The sequence below is a fragment of the Neovison vison genome, chromosome 6 (genome assembly GCF_020171115.1).
Source record: "Neovison vison isolate M4711 chromosome 6, ASM_NN_V1, whole genome shotgun sequence".
Classification (NCBI taxonomy): Eukaryota; Metazoa; Chordata; class Mammalia; order Carnivora; family Mustelidae; genus Neogale; species Neogale vison.
In genome coordinates, this window is record NC_058096.1 from 164,169,875 (window position 1) to 164,190,219 (window position 20,345).

General features: G+C 44.2%; 1 protein-coding gene across 2 annotated transcripts in view; it reads right to left on the bottom strand.

Moving 5' to 3' along the window:
- The window catches only part of ALDH1L1 (aldehyde dehydrogenase 1 family member L1), a 124,871-nt gene that overhangs the window by 93,326 nt on the left and 11,200 nt on the right, over positions 1 to 20,345 (bottom strand). Inside the window, exons 2-7 of one of the 2 annotated variants that reach the window (XM_044252858.1) lie at positions 7,955 to 8,106; positions 5,713 to 5,947; positions 4,720 to 4,885; positions 2,806 to 2,907; positions 1,897 to 1,986; positions 799 to 936 (exon numbers count right to left, since the gene is read on the bottom strand). In XM_044252858.1, coding sequence (XP_044108793.1) covers positions 799 to 936; positions 1,897 to 1,986; positions 2,806 to 2,907; positions 4,720 to 4,885; positions 5,713 to 5,947; positions 7,955 to 8,081 — 858 coding nt within the window. In that variant the 5' untranslated portion in view covers positions 8,082 to 8,106. The remainder of the gene's footprint in view (positions 1 to 798; positions 937 to 1,896; positions 1,987 to 2,805; positions 2,908 to 4,719; positions 4,886 to 5,712; positions 5,948 to 7,954; positions 8,107 to 20,345) is intronic. The other variant, XM_044252859.1, reaches the window with a different exon arrangement.

Consider the following 20,345-nt stretch of genomic DNA (forward strand, 5'->3'; position numbering starts at 1 on the left):
GGCAGCCAATGGTTCCACAGGGTTTGTTGAAATCCCCAAAATGCTTGGAGACCCCCGCCTGTACTCCTTCTCTGTTTCCAGCATATCAAGGTCCAGACCTACCTAACCAATGAAGAGAATAACTATTAGAAGCCAAGAGGTAGGCTTTGGAGCCAGAATTTTAGGGCTTGAATCCCAGCTCTGCCACAAACTCACTTGGTGATGTTAGGAGGGTTATTTAAACCTCTTTGCTTCAGTTTTCTCTTCTGTTAAATGAGTATAATGCCTATCTCATACAGTTGTTGGGAAAATAAAATTTAATTGATATAAATTGTTTTAAAATAGCGCCCCGGCACACAGAAGGCACTCCATCAATATTAGCTGTTACTCAGAGTTGCAGAGTCTGCTAACATGAGTCTGGACATGTAGTGTGCCCAGTATGGCTCCAAGGGTTCTTCCCTGTGATGTCCCTGTTCAGAAAGAAGGAAACTGAGGCACAGAGTGGCCACACCCCATGGCACCTGGACACTCTGCTGAACTAAAAGGAGGCTCCAAGTTCAGGGCCCCCGGGACAGGGCCTCTCCAATTCCAATACCCTCATAGGGCTCCAGTACCCTCTGGCTGAGGAGCCTGGTCAGGAAAAACAAGGAGCCTGGTACTTTCCAGGACAGGGAAGTACAAGCACTGTGTTTTCTTGCAGTCTCCTGGAGTCTGCAGTCTCATTTTCCCATTTTCTCTAGAACAGCCTGGGGTCTAACTGCCAGACCTGAGCCCCGGGAGCCTACAGTACAGACATGTGACTGAAAGCAGCACCATTACCATTCTGTCATCATTCCCAAAAAGGAGGAGTCCTGCTTTGGTAACTATCCCCGGCCGATGGGCTCCTGGGATGGGCAAATTTTCTCCCTCAGGCACCAAACCTGTAGTGTTTAGTGTTGAGTTGAAGAAAGTCAGCTTCTGTGGAGGACAGGAAAACCAGAAGACGGTGGATGAAAGAGGTTCCCATTGCTGGCAATCCAGGCTAGTCTGAGTGGGGTTAAGGGGATGAAGAGGGGCTGGGTGGGGCCAGGGAGAGAAAGGAGGGGGCCAGGGCAGCCACATGACAAGACCTGCAACCCCAAGGATTCTCCCTCTAGGGGCACTAACAAGATCTGGAGGAGCCTTGGAGGCCTCAGGGAATGCTCAAGCCCTGGATGCCCCTTAGTCCCTATATATTATCCCTTGGCCTCAGTCCTCAGGTGGACAGGCATCAGGAGAAATCTGCTCAAGGCATCACAGAGTGCCCTGGGGATGCCACCAAGCTCTGGTCACTTTGCAAAGAATCTTGTGGTGATGAGGGCAGGAGACAGACTCCTGGAAAAAGGCTGGGCTGCTGGGCAGCAGTCAGGGGTTTGGATAGTCCAAGGCTTTGTGGAGGACAGGACTGCCCTGTGGGGAACAGACAAAGAAAGGTTCCTGCTTACAATCCTGACAATACCTCTTAACACCTCTCGAGAGCCTGTGAGCCCTAGAGCTCACTATCTTCAGCATGTGAAGAATGCCTGCTGCTGAATCCCTGGCCTAACTAAGCAGGCTGCCCTTCCCCACTGGGGCCAAGTCAAAGTCGGAGCTGGACTTGGGATCCCTTTGATCCCATGGTGGGAGTCAGAATATTTTACAAGCAATACAGCTTGAATCAGAGATGCTATAGGACCCTGGAGGCCTTAAGCTGCACTGGACCTTTATCCTTCAGCCACCAGATGGTGGACAGGTCTCATGGTTCTGGGGGGAGGGCGGCTGAGGTGACTGAGGGCACTTGGGTGGGGCTGGGGTTCAGGGCAGTTTATTTGCCAGCCAGTTAAAATGTATTTTGATAGTTTTGCAGCCAGCAGGGCACACCAGTTCATCTAGCCCAATCCCAGCCATGCACAAACATACCTGCCCACAGGCCTCTGTCCAGGCACCCGGCACCTTGTCATTCCCTCGGATCCAGTTATGAATGGCCTCTGCTGGCTGCTCCCAGTTGATCTATGGGGCAAGATGTGTGTGCTCAGCCAGTCTCTTCTGTATTCCTTGGTCATACCCTGCCATTCCCCCATCCTCCCCCAACCCCTCAACTCCAGGCTACCTCCTACCCCACCTGTGCTTTGATGACCTTAACTAGGTGGAGGTCTGGGGAGGAAAGTGGGAAGTCTGGCTTCCTGTTGGACATTTGGGTCTGAGCCCCTGAGCTGGGACAGGCCTCTCCCAGTTCTGGGTGTTCTCTGACACCAGTCTTTCACTAGTTGTGTAAATTTCAGGATGACTGGGAAAGATAACATTCTCTTAAGATGGCCAAAGCCTTAAACAGCCTCCCCAGCACAAAGTGCAATCCCATCCCATAGGCATCCTCCCACCCCTGACAGCTTCTCCTCACCTGCAGGGCTCACATAGATCCCTATGCACCCCATAAGGCCTGAGCAGAAGTACAGTCCATAGGTCTCCCCCACACCCCCAAGGCTGCAATAGCTTCAAGAAACTGAATTACCTCTCATACCCCATCTTTGAGACCTCCAGCCCTATGGCTGATTTTTTACACACTGCCCCACCCCAGCTCTTTTCCCTGGTGTCTCTGCCTGCCCATTCTTCCCTAAGAGGAACAGAGAAGAACCCAGAACACACCCTGCTCCCTGCCTGTCCAGGTGCCACATGAGCTTTCCTCATGTGTTTCCTGCTTTGGCTGATCTCTTTCCAGGCCTTAAGCAATTACAACTTGGCCATTCAGTCTGAACCCCAGCTTCGCCGAACACCCTCTGCATCCCAGACCATGCACTGGCAAGCTCAGGGTGGGGAGGGCCCTGCACTCACCTTGGCTGTTTCCTTCTTCTGAATGCCCTCATAGGTGGCTCCTTCCTCAGGCTGAGGGAGTCTGGGGGCTTTGCCTTCTGCGATCAGCCGCACAGCCTGCACCTGGGGAGGCCGGGTCAGTTGGCATTACCAGCATTACGACCCTCCCCTTACTCCGAGCCCCTGGCTTCACCATGGGCCTGGATTCAGCCCGACATTGACCGGACTTGTCTAGCCCCACACCTGGTACACAATGGGCACCCAAGGAATATCCATCATAGGAACAGGTACAGTTAGCCTGAATCTAATTCCAATCTGAATGGGTACAAAACCCACTTTCTCACTACAGACAGTTTTAGAAGATTATATAGAAGATCTTGTACCTTCTGAGTTCTCAGAAGAAGACTATATAAACTATAGGGCCCTTTAGAGGTGTAACAAACACAGATTCCCATGGTTTCATTTAAAACCTTCACTGACTTTTAAGGAGAATAGATCCCGAGCCCCATGATGTGTTTGGAAGTCTGAGATTAAGTGTTTCTGTTAAGGAAAGGGGAAGGTTGCGGAAAAAGAAATCAGGGAAGTGGGGAGGATAGGCAAAGAGCCTGGGTCCATCCTGAAGGGGTCCTGGGGGTACAGCCCCAGAGCTGCCCAAATCAAGAAGTGATGAATGTCAGAAATGTCTAAAGCAGGACTGCCCTCCAGAATGTTGTTCAGTGGTGGATACAGTCCAATACAATGGCTATCGGCCACGTATAGTTCCTGTCCTGGGGACCGGAAAGCTAGCTAGTGAGACTGAGGAATTCAATTTTTAATTAAAATCCAATTTAATTAATTTAATAGCTGCATGTGACTAGCAGCTGCCATATTGGACAGTGTAGCCCCAAAGGATGTTTTTAGTTGTTTCCTGTGGGATATGCCATGTAACCCTCTTCTCTGTCTCTCATATCAAATCTCCAGCAAATCTACTTTGCTCACTACTTCTATGAGTAGGTGGATTCCATGGGAGAGAATACAAGAGGCATCTTGTTTAATACAATGTGAAAAATAAAAGGTGGCTGGCAAGAAGCAGGAGCAGAGGGAAGGGGATGGTTGACATCTGGGCAGCAGTGAACAATCTTAGTCATTGTGATGCTTATTGCTACCTCCAAACAGGGAACACTCTCCTCTGAGACATGGCCTCCTGTCTGACCCCTGCCTGTTGCTGATATCAATGCGAAGCTCAAGTGTGTCTGCCTTGGGCCAACCCTAGTTTGCCTCCTTGGGCTCACCATCAGTAGCCCCACAGACACATCAGTCCCTATGGAGTCAGGCCTCACAGGACCTGCCTGCAGTGCCAACCACAACTGTCTGACTTCAGTCCCTTTTGTCTGTCTTGCTCTGATGACAGAACCCCCTCTCCTGCAGACAACTCAACCTGCATGACTAAGTTGGCCTTCTCTGATTTTTCATTCAAGAATTCTGTGAGAAAAGGAGTTTTTCTTCCTTTGGAATCAAGAGGTATAACCCTTGAGCCACTAGCAACTGCCTTTCCTCCCATTTGATGGCAGCCCACCTGAAGATGAAGATAATTCAACAGAAAAACAGAATCAGTAAGGGGACAGAGATATAAAATCCTATGACATGGCTTGTGCTTCTGGACTCAGCCATGCTTGACACCACACTTGCCTCTTGTCTTCCTTATTAAATGGGCCAAAAATGTTCCCTTCTTGGATAAGCTTTCTGAATTAGGTCCTGTCAGTTGCCTAACACTGCCAAGAGTCTTGCCTAACATAATACACTGTATGTCCTAATCCTGCCCCTTTGAGACCCTGAAATGAGAGCTCTCTCCCTCCAGAATCCTGGAATTGAGGAGCAGCCTGGTGGGGGCTGGCCTAGAAAGGGCACCAAGAACAGGGAGGCTCACATGTGGTGTGACCAGCTCCCAGCACTTACCATCCCTTTGATGCCTTCAGGGAAGAGGAAGCGGTTGTACAGAGTGCTCACGGTGTCATCCGGGAGGATCTCACACTCCTTTTGGAGCAGAAGGTCCCCAGTGTCCAAACCGTCATCTGCCCAGAAGATGGTAAACCCCCCTTTCTTGTCTCCATGAATGAGGGTCCTGGGGAGCAGAAGTTTGAGAGCTTGAGTCCAGGAGGAAGGACCAAGGGAGAAGGGCAGACTGGGGGCAGCTCCTGGGGCCTCTGGTCACCCTCCAACAACCTCCTCCATGCCCCACCCCAAGGGGACTGATACCTGTTCAGGTGAGACCTGGAAAGAGAAGGCATTTACTGACACCAACCACTTGCTAGGTGTTGTAAAAGCCCTATATGCCTGATGTGACATAATACCCCAACAGTTGTCGCAGGCATTATATGCCCCTTTTACAGATAAGGAAACTGAGGCCCAGATAAGTGATGTAACCAGAGGTCAGGGAGCCTGAATCCCGACTAGAAATGTACTCTCTTCCCAGCTTGGCTATCTCCCCTTGCTGATCACCCAACTGAACTGCACTACCCATCAGTCACATCATCCCATTTATTGTCTTCGGAGTGCTTCTCAAGTCCAACTGTCTTCTTCAGGTGACCCTTACTTCATCTCTACCCTTTCCAAGGGGGATGCAACGGTGTGGGTTAATGTAGGCCTCTGGTCCCACGGCCTGAGTTGGTGACCTTGTGTGAACACCTTAACCAGCTCTGTCCCAGTGACCCTCCTACAGGATAGGAACACTGAAGTGCTCACTCCCCAGTTTCCTGGGGAAGCGCAGAGCACTTGATAAGGCCGGTCCCTAGTTCTCTCTGGCACTCCTGATTACTTGTCACACCTCACCAGTCAGCTGTGTGGATGCCATCTGTCAGCATCTGACAGGATGGGGCCCTGCATGATGCCTGCTCTGTGCTAGGGTAGGATGACTTCTGGGCAGAGGGGGGTGTTTTCGCTCTGTCTCACCAGTTGATGGCCGAGGCCCCTCGGTGCCGGGGGAGCAGACTCGGGTGGTAGATGATGGAGCCATGGTGGGGGGCATTGATGACCTCCATAGGGATGAACTGGCTGCAGAAGGGCAGGACGTTGAGCTCGGCACCCAAAGCCTGGTACTTCGCCACCACATCAGGAAGGGTCTGTCCTTTTACCCGCCAGCGGGAGAGCTTGAACACTGGTACTCCATCCTTCTCGGCTTCCAGGCCTGTGGAGCAGCAGGTGAGAAACCGGCCCCTCCCTGCGTGCACCCACCCACAGCCACTGCCGCCTTCCCAACAGAGTGACTCCTGCATCTTCTCTCCCAGCCTGCCCCTCCTGTCCTTCCCCACCACACAGCGGGGCTCCACTGGGCAGCACAGAAGGGATAGCACCGAGGGGATAGCACTGGCCAAGGGCAAGGTTGCAGGGCTCCTCTGCACAGATGGACTGCTGCTGACCTCCGAGACATCTAAGCTCCCCCCCACCCAGACTCTTGTCTGGCCCGCCAAGACTGGGCCCTTCTCCTCAACCCTTCCTGTGGCCTCGTCATGCTGTCCCCAAGTTACTGTCCTCCACCCTTCTCCTGCTCTCTGGGATGGCAGCTGGGACCCTGCAAATTACATTCCTGTTTCATCAGCTGCTCCGTGTCAAGCACTTACTGATAAGTGGTATTGGAGGGAGACTAAAAGGCTGAGGAAAAGGGGAAAGAAGGGATTTGCTCTTTGTCAGGTTCTGGTCCTGACAGCCCCCGACCCTCCTGCCTCACTTCTTCACCCCAGAAGCGGCACTGTCTCCCCAGAGTAGCGGCTGAATTAGTTTGCTGTTTTCCCAATATCTGCAGAATTGGCCCGAACGTACATCTTCCGCCCACCATGTCCACCCTCTGAGTTCCAGGTCTCAGCGTGCAGGGACCCCACCCCACCCAGTCCCCAGCGCCTGTGAGCAGCATGCTCAGCATAGCCCCAAGCTTCCAAGTTCTACAGGTTACAGCTTCCCTCTGTTTACCTAGCCTGAAAGGTGACATCTGCCCTCAGCAATCACTACTCCAACAGCTTGGAGTTCTCTTTTGCCTGCCCTCTTCAGCACCTAACAAACACATCTCTATACTGGGTTCTCTGTTAGAAGACCCAGCATGATGACTAGCCTCTGACTAGACCTGACCTGCTTTCTAACCCCCTCTGTCTCTGCCTTGCATTTGGGGATATCAAGGGAGGAGGGACCAAAGTGAGCAGACTAGACTGTGCTTGCAAAAGCTGTTCATACTGTGATGAAGGGAATACTTCTGCAAGATATCCAAGGTCAGTGTCAAGTCCCAGCCAGGCTCCATCTGGGTCTAGGCTCAGAGACTAGTATCAGTGGTCATTTAGTGGCTGAGGGCAGGGCTCAGGCTATGGTGAGGTCAGGCTATATCACAGGTCACACTGGGGTCAAGTCTGAGACTGATGCCTGGTTAGCATCACAGTGGTGCTGGACCTGGTTCCAAGGGTCAGCTGTGCTTCATAGTCTCATTATCCCTATGAACCATGTCCCTGTTCTTGGCCAGCCCCACAAGGCTCTTTTCTCAATCTGGCCTTCCGTTTTTAACCTCTGCTCTACACTCTGCATCCATCTGGCCTCTGAAGGACCTGAGTGTCCCTGTCTGTACATTTGAGCTGAGGCCCTTGCATCCCGAAGTGCTGCTGAGGCTCCCAGTCTAAAGGCTAGTGATTCTTAAACTATGCATCTCATAGAGCTAGATGCATCAGCATCACCTGGGAACTTGTTAGAAATGCAAATTCTCAGACTCAACCCCACCCTTTTGGACAGAAACTCCCAGGGAAGGGCTCAGCACTTTGCATAGCAGGCACTCCCACTGATGGAGATACCCTGAACATTCACATTTGGGAACAGTGACCTGCGGTACCTCCCACCTGGCAGCAGCCCTTCCAGAGCCTGGTGCTGGGGTCAGAGAAGCCTGAAATTGTCAGACAGCAGGACCCTGGGGGCAGACTGGGCTTCTCCCTGACCCTTCTCTAGGACATAAGCCCCACCCCATGATCAGTTGGGGAAAGGGTCTCTATTTTGTTCCAGAAAAGCCAGGCAGCTGGTTGGCACCTGGGCAGGATTGAAGGTGGACCATGTAGGGTTGCCTCTAGCCAGGGATGTCCATGACCACCACAAGACTTCTGCTCCTGCCCATAGCTACCTGCCTGCCTGGGCACCCCCTTTCCCTATTCCTGGCCCACCCACTCACCGAGGGGATCAGCCTTCCCATCCTTGTCTGGGACAGTGAATACACCCACGACCTCATGGCCCTCCTTCCTGAGGTGGCAGTAAACTTCCTGGCCGAACAAGCTTTGCCCAATCACTGCGATCTTCATGGCAGAAGGGATGGGTCAGAAGGATCTGCAGATGGAATAAAAACCACAGTGTTAAACATAGTGCTGTAACAGGATGCCCAGGGAGCTGGCCCTAGTCCAAGTGGACAACTGCACAGCACTTTGTCCACCCTGCCCACCTCCACCACTTAAGGTCACCTCTGGGGTTCCCTGAGCATCAGACCTCTGCAGAGAGCTGCTACTGTGAAGGGCCAGAGGAGAAACTTTTGCAAGGGAGGGATTTTATATGCCACAGTGGGTGATTTGAATGGAGATTATAGAATTAGGGATTACTCCTTGAAATCCTCTAAATTGGTGTGGAACAATGGGAGGCAAGTCCTCTGAGATGTATTTAAACATATTTCTGTAGCTAACCAGTTCTGTGACCTGGTTACATCAAGTCTGTTTTCTCAGATGCTATGTTCCTCAAACAGCTTTCAGCCTGCTCATCAGGCTTATTTCCCTGAGCCAGAAAGCAGCAAGGATACCTGGGCCTGAGGGTCTGCTTATCTCCACCTCACAGAAAAGAATGCTTGGGTGGATAGGCCCTGAGGACTGAAGGTGGGGTCAGGGGGAATGAAATGGGGTGCTACTGAGCTGGCCAAGCAGAAGGAAGATATGTGAAATAATGAGTAGTTACATCATGCAATTGTCTCCAAAGTTTGGTCATTCAATCCCCATGCTCATATCTGTAACACCTATTTTTCACTTGATGTATTTCTTTAAATTATCCATTTGTAAAAATATACATGTGTTTTTGGAAAATGTGATTGACATATTAACATGCTTCATACATACAGAAAAGTGCGAAATTATAGGTATGTAGATCAATGAATTTCACAAACTAAGCACACCTCTATAATCGGCACTCAGAGAAAGAAACACTCCAGCAGCTCCCATATATATATGTTTGTATTTATAAAAATAGAATCATGCAGTAATGTAATGTTCTGTGGATTTTTCCCACTCAACATTATGCACATTGTTGCATGTAGTTGTACTGTGCTCATTCTCATTGCTGCATGGTATTTCGCTGTGTGAATGTGAATAAATACATTTATTCATCCATTCTACCATTGATGGACATTTGGTAGTTTCCAGTTTGAGGTTATTATAATAAGGATGTTATCAAGATTTGGGCATATGATTCTTACTGTGTATAGACACATATTTCTGTTGGGCAAATTCCATTCCTACGAGTGGAATTTTGGGGTCAGAGGCATGAAAATGTTCAGCTTTAACAGATTCCGTCCATTTTCCAAAGTGGTTGTACCAATTCCCATGCCCATGTGATTGGTATAGAGGCTTTGTGTCTTTTTCCTTTCATCTATTTTGCTAACGTGAAATATAGCCATGTCATTGGGCTTTAATTTGCAATTCCTTGATGACTATTGAAACTGAGCACCTTTTCCTATGTTTATTGGCCATGTGAACATCTGTTTGTGGGAGCTGCCTCTTTAAGACTTTTGGGTTTTTAGGTTTGTTTGCTTGTTGTTGTTGTTTTTAATTAGGTGGCCTTTTAGTTACTGGTTTGCAGCAAAAGAGGGGTTTTGTTTTGTTTGTTTGTTTTGATTTTGTTTTTTAATAATCTGGACTATCAATCCTCTGTCATACATATTGATGAAACATAACTTCAATTCTGTGGCTTGATTTTTTTCACTGTCTTATGTGTGTTTTAATGAACCCAAGATCTTAAACTTAACATAGTATACTCATCAAAATTTCCCTTTATGTTTAGTGGTTTTTATAATCTATTTAAGAAATTGTTGCCTATGCCAGTTCATGAAGATGTCCTCTCTGTCTTATAAAATCTTCATTGTTTGACAAAAGAGCAAAGTCAACAAAATGGAGCAAAAATACTTTTTTCAACAAATAGTGCTGGAACAACTGAGCATCCACATGCAAAAATGTTAATCTAAACACAGACATTACTCCCTTTACAAAAAAAAATTTTTTTTAAGATTTTATTTATGTATTTGACAGAGATCACAGGAAGGCAGAGAGGCAGGCAGAGAGAGAGGAGGAAGCAGGCCCCAACTAAGCAGAGAACCTAACGTGGGGCTCGATCCCAGGACCATGGGATCATGACCTGAGCCGAAGGCAGAGGCTTTAACCCACTGAGCCACCCAGGTGCCCCTCCCTTTACAAAAATTTACTCAAAATACATCACAAACCTAAATGTGAAATGAAATATTACACCTCCTAGAAGATAACATATGAGAAAATTTAATGACCTTCAGTACGCACTGACTTTTTAGATATAACATCAAAGTACAATTCATGAAAGAAAAAATTGTTAAGCTGGACTTCTTTAAGATTAAAAGCTTCCATTCTGCAAAACATTGTCCGCAGAATGAGGAGGCAAGCCACAGACTGGGAGAAAACATTTGCAAAAGATACGCTGATAAAGGACTGTTACCAAAATATACAAAAAACTCTGAAGACTTAACAATTACAAAACAAATCACCTCAATAAAATGTAGGCCGAATTCCTAAAGAGACACCTCACCAGCCAAGATATACAGATGACAAGTATATGAAAAGGTGCTCCACATAATACATAATCAGGCAAATTCAGTTTAAAAGAACAAAGGGATATTACTACTACACACCTATTAGAATGACCAAAATCTGGAACACTGACAATATCAAGTGCTAGTAAGAACGTGGAGCAACAGGAATTCTCATACATTGCTGATGGGATGCAAAATGACATGGTCACTTTGGGAGACATTTGGCAGTTTCTTATGAATGAAACATTTTGTTACTGTACAATCCAACAATCATACTCTTTGGTATTTACTCAAAGGAGCTGAAAACTTGCATGCACACAAAAACCTGCACATAGCTGTTTTTAGAACTTTGATCCATAATTACTAAAACTTGGAAGCAACCACAAAGTCTTTCAGTAGGTGAATGGATTAATAAACTGGTATACTCAGACAACAGCACTGAAAATAAATGAGTCATCAAGTCACAAACAGACATACAGGAGCCTTAAATGCATATTATTAAGTGAAAGGAGTCAATCTTGAAAGGCTACATAATGTACGATTCTAACTATATGACATTCTGGAAAGGGTAAAACTATGGAGACATGAAAAGATCAGTGGCTACCAAGGGTTGGAAAAGGGGAAGAGATGAACAGGTGGAACACAGGATATTTAGGCAATGAAAACACTCTGTGTGATACCATAATGATAGAAACATCATTATGCTTTTGTCCAAACCCATATAAGGTTGTACCATATAAGGTACAACACCAAGAAAAAAAATAATGTAAATTATGGACTCTGAGTGATACTCTATTGGTGTAGGTTCATCAGTCATAACAAATGTATCACTTTGGAGGAAGAAACTGATAACAGGGGATGTTTTGTGTGGCAAGAGGCACTGGGTATATAAGAAATCTCTGTACCTGCCCCTTAATTTTGCTGTGAACTTAAAACTTCTCTAAAAAATAAATTCTTAATTTCAAAAAAAGAGATATTAGTAAAAAAAAAAAAAAACAACAAACTTTTATCGTTTTTTTTTTCATTGCATGCAATCCTTCCAGAATTGACTTTTGTCTATGACACAGAAGTCCAGAAATGTTTTTCTAGTACCATATATGGATAAATCTGTCTCTGGACCTGTATTCTTTTCCATTGTCAGTTTGTCTATCTTTTGTGTTTATTATAGCTTACAAATTTTGTTATAATGGTAAAAGATATGTAACATAGAACTCACCATTTTAATCATTTTTTTTAATTTATTTGAGGGAGAGAGAGAAAGAGAGCATGAGAAGGGGGAAGGTCAAAGGGAGAAGCCTCCCTGCTGAGGAGGGAGTCCAATGCAGGACTCGATCCTGGGACTCCAGGATCATGACTTGAGCTGAAGGCAACTGCTTAACCAACTGAGCCACCCAGGAGCCCCCATTTTATTCATTTCTAAATGTGCAGTTCAGACTTTTTTTTTTTTACATTCACAGTATTGTGTAAGTATCACAACTATTTCATCACTCCAAACAGAAACTCTATATTTATTAAGAAATAAATTCCCATTCCCAACCACTACAAGTAGCCCCTATTAACCTCTAATCTACTTTTTGTTTCTGTAAATTTGACTATTCTTGGTATCCCATATAAGTGGAATCATACAATATTTGTATTTTGTATCTGGCTTAGTCCATCTAGCACAATGTCTTCAAGCTTTAAACACGTTGTAGTGTGTATCAGAACTTTATTCCTTTTTATGAAAGAATTTTATTTATCTATCTCTGTGTGTACATGTGCATGCATGTCTATATATATCCATTCATCTGTTCCTGCACACAGGGCCAGTTCTACCTCTTGGCTATAGTGAATAATGCTGCAGTGAATATTGGTTTACAAGTATCTGTTTGAAGTCAGGAAACAACAGATGTTGGCAAGGATGTGGAGAACAGAGAATCCTCTTACACTGTTGGTAGGACAGCAAATTGGTGCAGTCTCTCTGGAAAAGCAGAGAGGCTCCTCAAAAAGTCGAAAATAGAATTACTCTATGATCTAGCAATGCATTAGTAGGTGTTTATCCAAAGGATACAAACATAGTGATTTTAAGGGGTATATGCACCCCAATGTTTATAGCAGCAAAGCCCACAACTGCCCCCCACACACACATACACACACACAATGGACTATTACTCAGCCATCAAAAAGAATGAAATCTTGAGGGGAGACAAGATGGCGGGGAAGTAGGAGGAGGCGCTCTTTCAACCTGTACCCTAAAGTGAGCTGATTACCTTCCAAAGAACTCTGATCACCCACGAAATCAGCCTAAGATCAGAATTATACATGTCTGGATCTCTACCAGAGCAGAAGACGCCAGTGGGCAGGTAAAGCGGAGTGGGAAAGTCAGACTGATATCGGAAGATAAACAAAAGGGGGAGGGAGCCACCAGAGGCGACCCGTTGGAAAGTAATATCCCAATACGAGAGTGCCCTGCATCTGGGGACAAGCATTAACTCGGGAGTCTGGTAGAAAGCACTCAAAAAGAGCAAAGGATCACGGGGGGGGGGCAATCGTGGGAATTAGGGCATTAGGGACAGGAGCTTAAGTCCCCAGACCCAGGACAGCCACCCCTGGTGCAGAGCCAGAGAGAGTGAGGTGGAGAAACCAGGTCTTGGTCCCTGAGCCACCAGCGCACCTGAGAGCGCGTGGGGCCCGGCTGCGAGCCTCGCCAGCCAACAGAAGTACAACCTTTTTGCAGTCCCCACGCGAGTGCCCTGCCATGCTATCAGAGTCCGAGTCATGCCCCATGCCCTCCCCTGAGAAAGGTGCGCATAGGCGCCAGCCCTGTGCTCTGGGACCCGGGAAAACCAGGCACTCCCAGCCAGGGCCAGTGGGAAAATCTCAGAGTGCAATCACTGCTTGGAACCTTTCTGGCAGTCTGGAGCTGCCCAGACAGCCGCCTCTGCCGTGGCTTTGTGTACAAGCAAAAAATCCTGCATCTCCAGGGACCGCGACTCAGAACCTGCTCTGCCAGTGGCCAAGGGGGGATTTATTTGAGCTCTGCAGCCAGACTGAGGTTTCTGAGAGGGAGGTCAGGGTGCAGTTTGATTTCCTCTAAACCTACAAAAACCATCAAAAATGGTCAAGGTGAGAAAGAAAAACAAAAGTGAACAAACATAAAAACCTCCAGAGAACAAAAGCCTGAAAAAACCAGTTTCCTCAGAGCCCACCCCCTTGACGGGGGCAGGAAGACTTAACTCAGAGAAATCATCGACTGAAAACCTATAAGGCAGGCCCCTCCCCCAGAAAACCAACCAGGAAAAAAAAAAAAAAAGACTACAAGAGAACAACCACCACTACTTCATAGGACAACTTTTATTTTTAATTCGTTCCCACTATTCTGGCTCATTTTTTTTATAGATAATATTTTAACCTATTTACCATCACAGTGAGATATACAGTACATACATCAAATTCCATAATAATCTTCTAAACTGAACTTTTTGATATATACACCTGTGTTTTCCTTTGGCATTTCTATTTCTTAAATTTCTTTTTTTTAATTTTAGTTTAGTTTAGTCTAGTTTATTCCTTTTTTATTTTTATTTTCTAATATTCATATAAAGTTTAACTTCAAGGTAATCCCCTTTCCCAATCAATGCTAGCCCTATAGGTCAACCAATTTTTACTCCCCCTATATCTTAGGAAAGTTGAGTCCTTTAACAAAGATATCAAGATACATCCAGGAAGAATCAAAACAACCTTCCTCACCCACACTGAGAATTTATAACAATTCTCCCATCTTTTTCTTCCACCAGTGTTTCTGTGGTTTTGTGTTTGTCCTGATAGTATATAAATCTTACACTTCGGGTTCTTTTTGACGAGGTTCTTCCTTTATTTGCATATATATATATATATAATTTTTTTCTCTTGTCATATACTTTTATCAGTCTTTTTGTTTGTCTGTTTCTGTTTGTATATTTCATAAATCTTACCTTGGGGCCATTTGGGCTGAACCTTCTCTTTGATCTTCCCTTTCTTTCCTGTCTCTCTCTCTTTTTCTTTTTCTTTTCTTTTTTCTCTCGTTTGGGTGGGGAACACTGATTGCTCAGAAGCATTCCAGGGTGCACCTTGACTGCACCACGGTCAATACATCCAGCTACATCCATTCAGCCATCTCTCACCAAAATGACTAGGAGGAGTAAGGCCCAACAGAAGAAAAATACAGAGGATAGGCCTTCTGCAACAGAGCTAACGGCTATCAGCATAGACAATATGTTGGAAAGACAATTCAGGATAACAATTATACAGGCAATAGCTAGGTTGGATAAAGCCATGAATGACCAAATGGAATTGATTAGGGCAGAACTGAAAGCGACCAGAGATCATGTTTTCAATGTTAGGGAAGAGCTGAAAGCTACCAGGCATGAGGTTAACAATGCTCTCAATGAGTTCCAATCTAATCTAAATTCCCTCAGAACTAGGGTAACTGAGAAAGAAGATAGAATTAGTGATCTGGAGGACAAACAGAGAGAAAGGATCAGGAGGAAGCCTGGAACAAACAGCTTAGAAGACATGAAAACAGAATCAGGGAAATAAATGATGCCATGAAATGTTCCAACGTCAGAATTATTGTAATCCCAGAAGGGGAGAAGAAAGAAAGAAGTCTAGAAGATATAGTGGAACAAGTTCTTGATGAAAATTTTCCCAGTCTCATGAATGGAACCAGTGTTCATGTACTAGAGGGTGAACGGTCTCCACCCAAGATTATAGATTCCAGAAAAACATCAAGGCACCTGATAGCCAAATTGAGGACTCATAATTGTAGATATAATCTCTTGAAAGCTGCTAAAACAAAGAGGCTCCTTACTTACAGAGGAAAGCCCTTCAGAATAACGTCAGACCTGTCCACAGAGACCTGGCAAGCCAGAAAGGGCTGGCAAGATATATTCAGGGCACTAAATGAGAAGAACATGCAACCAAGAATACTTTATCCAGCAAGACTCACATTCAAAATGGATGGAGAGATAAAGAGTTTCCAAGACCGGCAAGGCTTAAAAGACTATGCAACCACCAAGAAAACACTGCAGGAAATATTAAGGGGGGTTCTATAAAAGAGGAAAAATCCTAAGAATAGTATTGAACAGACATATAGAGACAATCTACGGAAAGAAAGACATCAAAGGTAACACGATGTCAATAAAAATGTATCTCTCAATAATCACTCTCAATGTGAATGGCCTAAATGCGCCCATAAAATGGCACGGGGTTGCAGATTAGATAAAACGACAGGACCCATCCATATGTTGTCTACAAGAGACCCATTTTGAACCTAAAGATACACCCAGACTGAAAGAGAAGGGATGGAGAAGCATCTTTCATGCCAATGGGCCTCAAAAGAAGGCCGGGGTAGTGATTCTCATATCAGACAAATTAGATTTTAAGCTAAAGACTGTAGTCAGAGATACAGAAGGACACTACATCATTCTTAAAGGGACTATCCAACAAGATGATCTAACAATTGTAAATATCTATGCTCCCAATATGGGAGCAGCTGATTACATAAGAAAACTGTTAATCAAGATAAAGAGTCATATTGATATGAATACACTAATCCTAGGAGATCTTAACACGCCTCTCTCAGAAATAGACAGATCGTCAAAGCAGAAAATCAATAAAGAAACAAGAGCATTGAATGACATTGGACCAGATAGGCCTCATAGATATATACAGAACATTCCACCCTAAAACAACAGAATACTCATTCTTCTCAGTGCACATGGAAACTTCTCCAGAATAGACCACATACTGGGTCACAAATCAGGACTCAACTGATACCAAAAGACTGAGATTATTCCCTGCACATTCTCAGATCACAATGCTTTGAAACTGGAGCTCAATCACAAGGAAAAGTTCCGAAGGAACTCAAACACCTGGAAGCTAAAGACCACCTTGCTTATGAATGCTTGGATCAACCAGGAGATCAAAGAAGAACTGAAACAATTCATGGAAACCAATAAGAATGAAGACACTTTGGTCCAAAACCTATGGGATACAGCAATGGCGGTCCTAAGGGGGAAATACATAGCCATCCAAGCCTCCCTCAAAAAAATTGAAAAATCCAGAATAAACCAGCTGTCTCTACACCTTTAAGACCTGGAGAATCAACAACTAAGCAAACCAAATCCACACATAAGAAGGGAAACAATAAAGATTAGAGCTGAGATTGATAAGGTAGAAACCAGAGATACAGTAGTATGTATCAATGAAACTAGAAGCTGGTTTTTTGAGAGAACCAATAAGATCGATAAACCATTGGCCACACTTATCCAAAAGAAAAGAGAGAAAGCTCAAATTCATAAAATTATGAACGAAAAGGGAGAGATCACAACTAACACCAAGGAAGTAGAAACAATCATCAGAAGTTATTATCAACAGTTATATGCCAATAAGGTAAGCAACCTAGATGAAATGGATGCGTTCCTGGAAAACTATAAACTCCCAAAATTGAACCAGGAAGAAACTGACAACCTGAATAGACCAATATCTAGTAACGAGATTGAAGCAGTGCTCCAAAACCTCCCAAAAAACAAGAGCCCAGGACCTGATGGATTCCCTGCGGAATTCTACCAAACTTTCAAAGAAGAAATAACACCCATTCTCCTGAAGCTGTTTCAAAAAATTGAAGCAGAAGGAAAACTTCCAGACTCTTTCTATGAAGCCAGCATTACCCTGATCCCCAAACCAGGCAAAGACCCTTCCAAAAAGGAGAATTTCAGACCAATATCACTGATGAATATGGATGCTAAGATTCTCAACAAGATCCTAGCCAACAGGATCCAACAGCACATTAAAAAGATTATTCACCATGACCAGGTGGGATTCATCCCTGGGCTACAAGGATGATTCAACATTTGCAAATCAATCAATGTGATAGAACAAATTAATAAGAGAAGAGAGAAGAACCACATGGTCCTCTCAATTGATGCAGAAAAAGCATTTGACAAAATCCAGCATCCGTTCCTGATTAAAATGTTTCAAAGTATAGGGATAGAGGGAATATTCCTGAACTTCATCAAATCTATCTATGAAAGACCCATAGCAAATATCATCCTCAATGGGAAAAAGCCTGCAGCCTTCCCGTTGAGATCAGGAACACGACAAGGATGCCCACTCTCACCACTCTTGTTCAACATAGTATTAGAAGTCCCAGCAACAGCAATCAGACAACAAAGAGAAATAAAAAGTATCCAAATTGGTAATGAAGATGTCAAACCCTCTCTCTTTGAGGATGACATAATTCTTTACATGGAAAACCCAAAAGACTCCACCCCCAAACTACTAGAACTCATACAACAATACAGCAACGTGGCAGGATACAAAGTCAATATACAGAAATCAGTGGCTTTCTTATACACTAATAATGAAAATACAGAAAGGGAAATTAGAGAATCGATTCCATTTACTATAGCACCAAGAACCATAAGATACCTGGGAATAAACCTAACCAAAGAGGTAAAGGATCTGTACTTGAGGAACTACAGAACACTCATGAAAGAAACTGAAGAAGACACAAAAAGATGGAAGACCATTCCATGCTCTTGGATCGGAAGAATAAACATTGTTAAAAGGTCTATACTGCCTACAGCAATCTATACTTTTAATGCCATTCTGATCAAAATTCCACCGGTATTCTTCAAAGAACTGGAACAAATAATCCAAATATTTGTATGGAATCAGAAGAGACCCCGAATCGCTAAGGAAATGTTGAAAAACAAAAATAAAGCTGGCGGCATCACCTTACCTGATTTCAAGCTTTATTACAAAGCTGTGATCACCAAGACCGCATGGTACTGGCATAAAAACAGACACATAGACCAGTGGAACAGAGTAGAGAGCCCAGATATGGACCCTCAACTCTATGGTCAAATAATCTTTGACAAAACAGGAAAAAATATACAGTGGAAAAAAGACAGTCTCTTCAAGAAATGGTGCTGGGCCTAAAGGAGCTGGAGAAAAAGCAAGAAAGAAACCCAGCAGGAGAAGAGAAATCATAAAGATCAGAACAGAAATCAATGAAATAGAAAGCAAAAAAACAATAGAACAAATCAACGAAACTAGGAGCTGGTTCTTTGAAAGAATTAATAAAACTGATAAACCCCTGACCAGACTTATCAAAAAGAAAAGAGAAAGGACCCAAATAAATAAAATCATGAATGAAAGAGGAGAGATCACAACTAACACCAAAGAAATACAAACTATTATAAGAACATACTATGAGCAACTCTACGCCAACAAATTTGACAATCTGGAAGAAATGGATGCATTCCTAGAAACATATAAACTACCAAAATTGAACCAGGAAGAAATAGAAAGCCTGAACAGACCCATAACCAGTAAGGAGATTGAAACAGTCATTAAAAATCTCCAAACAAACAAAAGCCCAGGGCCAGACGGCTTCCCGGGGGAATTCTACCAAACATTTAAAGAAGAACTAATTCTTATTCTCCTGAAACTGTTCCAAAAAATAGAAATGGAAGGAAAACTTCCAAACTCATTTTATGAGGCCAGCATCACCTTGATCCCCAAACCAGACAAGGATCCCATCAAAAAAGAGAGCTATAGACCAATATCCTTGATGAACACAGATGCGAAAATTCTCACCAAAATACTAGCCAATAGGATTCAACAGTACATTAAAAGGATTATTCACCACGACCAAGTGGGATTTATCCCAGGGCTGCAAGGTTGGTTCAACATCTGCAAATCAGTCAATGTGATACAACACATCAATAAAAGAAAGAACAAGAACCATATGATACTCTCAATAGATGCTGAAAAAGCATTTGACAAAGTACAGCATCCCTTCCTGATCAAAACCCTTCAAAGTGTAGGGATAGAGGGCACATACCTCAATATCATCAAAGCCATCTATCAAAAACCCACTGCAAATATCATCCTCAATGGAGAAAAACTGAAAGCTTTTCCACTAAGGTCAGGAACACGGCAGGGATGTCCATTATCACCACTGCTATCCAACATAGTACTAGAAGTCCTAGCCTCAGCAATCAGACAACAAAAGGAAATTAAAGGCATCCAAATCGGCAAAGAAGAAGTCAAACTATCACTCTTCGCAGATGATATGATACTCTATGTGGAAAACCCAAAAGACTCCACTCCAAAACTGCTAGAACTTGTACAGGAATTCAGTAAAGTGTCAGGATATAAGATCAATGCACAGAAATCAGTTGCATTTCTCTACACCAACAACAAGACAGAAGAAAGAGAAATTAAGGAGTCAATCCCATTTACAATTGCACCCCAAACCATAAGATACCTAGGAATAAACCTAACCAAAGAGGCTAAGAATCTATACTCAGAAAACTATAAAGTACTCATGAAAGAAATTGAGGAAGACACAAAGAAATGGAAAAATGTTCCATGCTTCTGGATTGGAAGAATAAATATTGTGAAAATGTCTATGCTACCTAAAGCAATCTACACATTCAATGCAATTCCTATCAAAGTACCATCCATCTTTTTCAAAGAAATGGAACAAATAATTTTAAAATTTATATGGAACCAGAAAAGACCTCGAATAGCCAAAGGGATATTGAAAAACAAAGCCAAAGTTGGTGGCATCACAATTCTGGACTTGAAGCTCTATTACAAAGCTGTCATCATCAAGACAGCATGGTACTGGCACAAAAACAGACACATAGATCAATGGAACAGAACAGAGAGCCCAGAAATAGACCCTCAACTCTATGGTCAACTAATCTTTGACAAAGCAGGA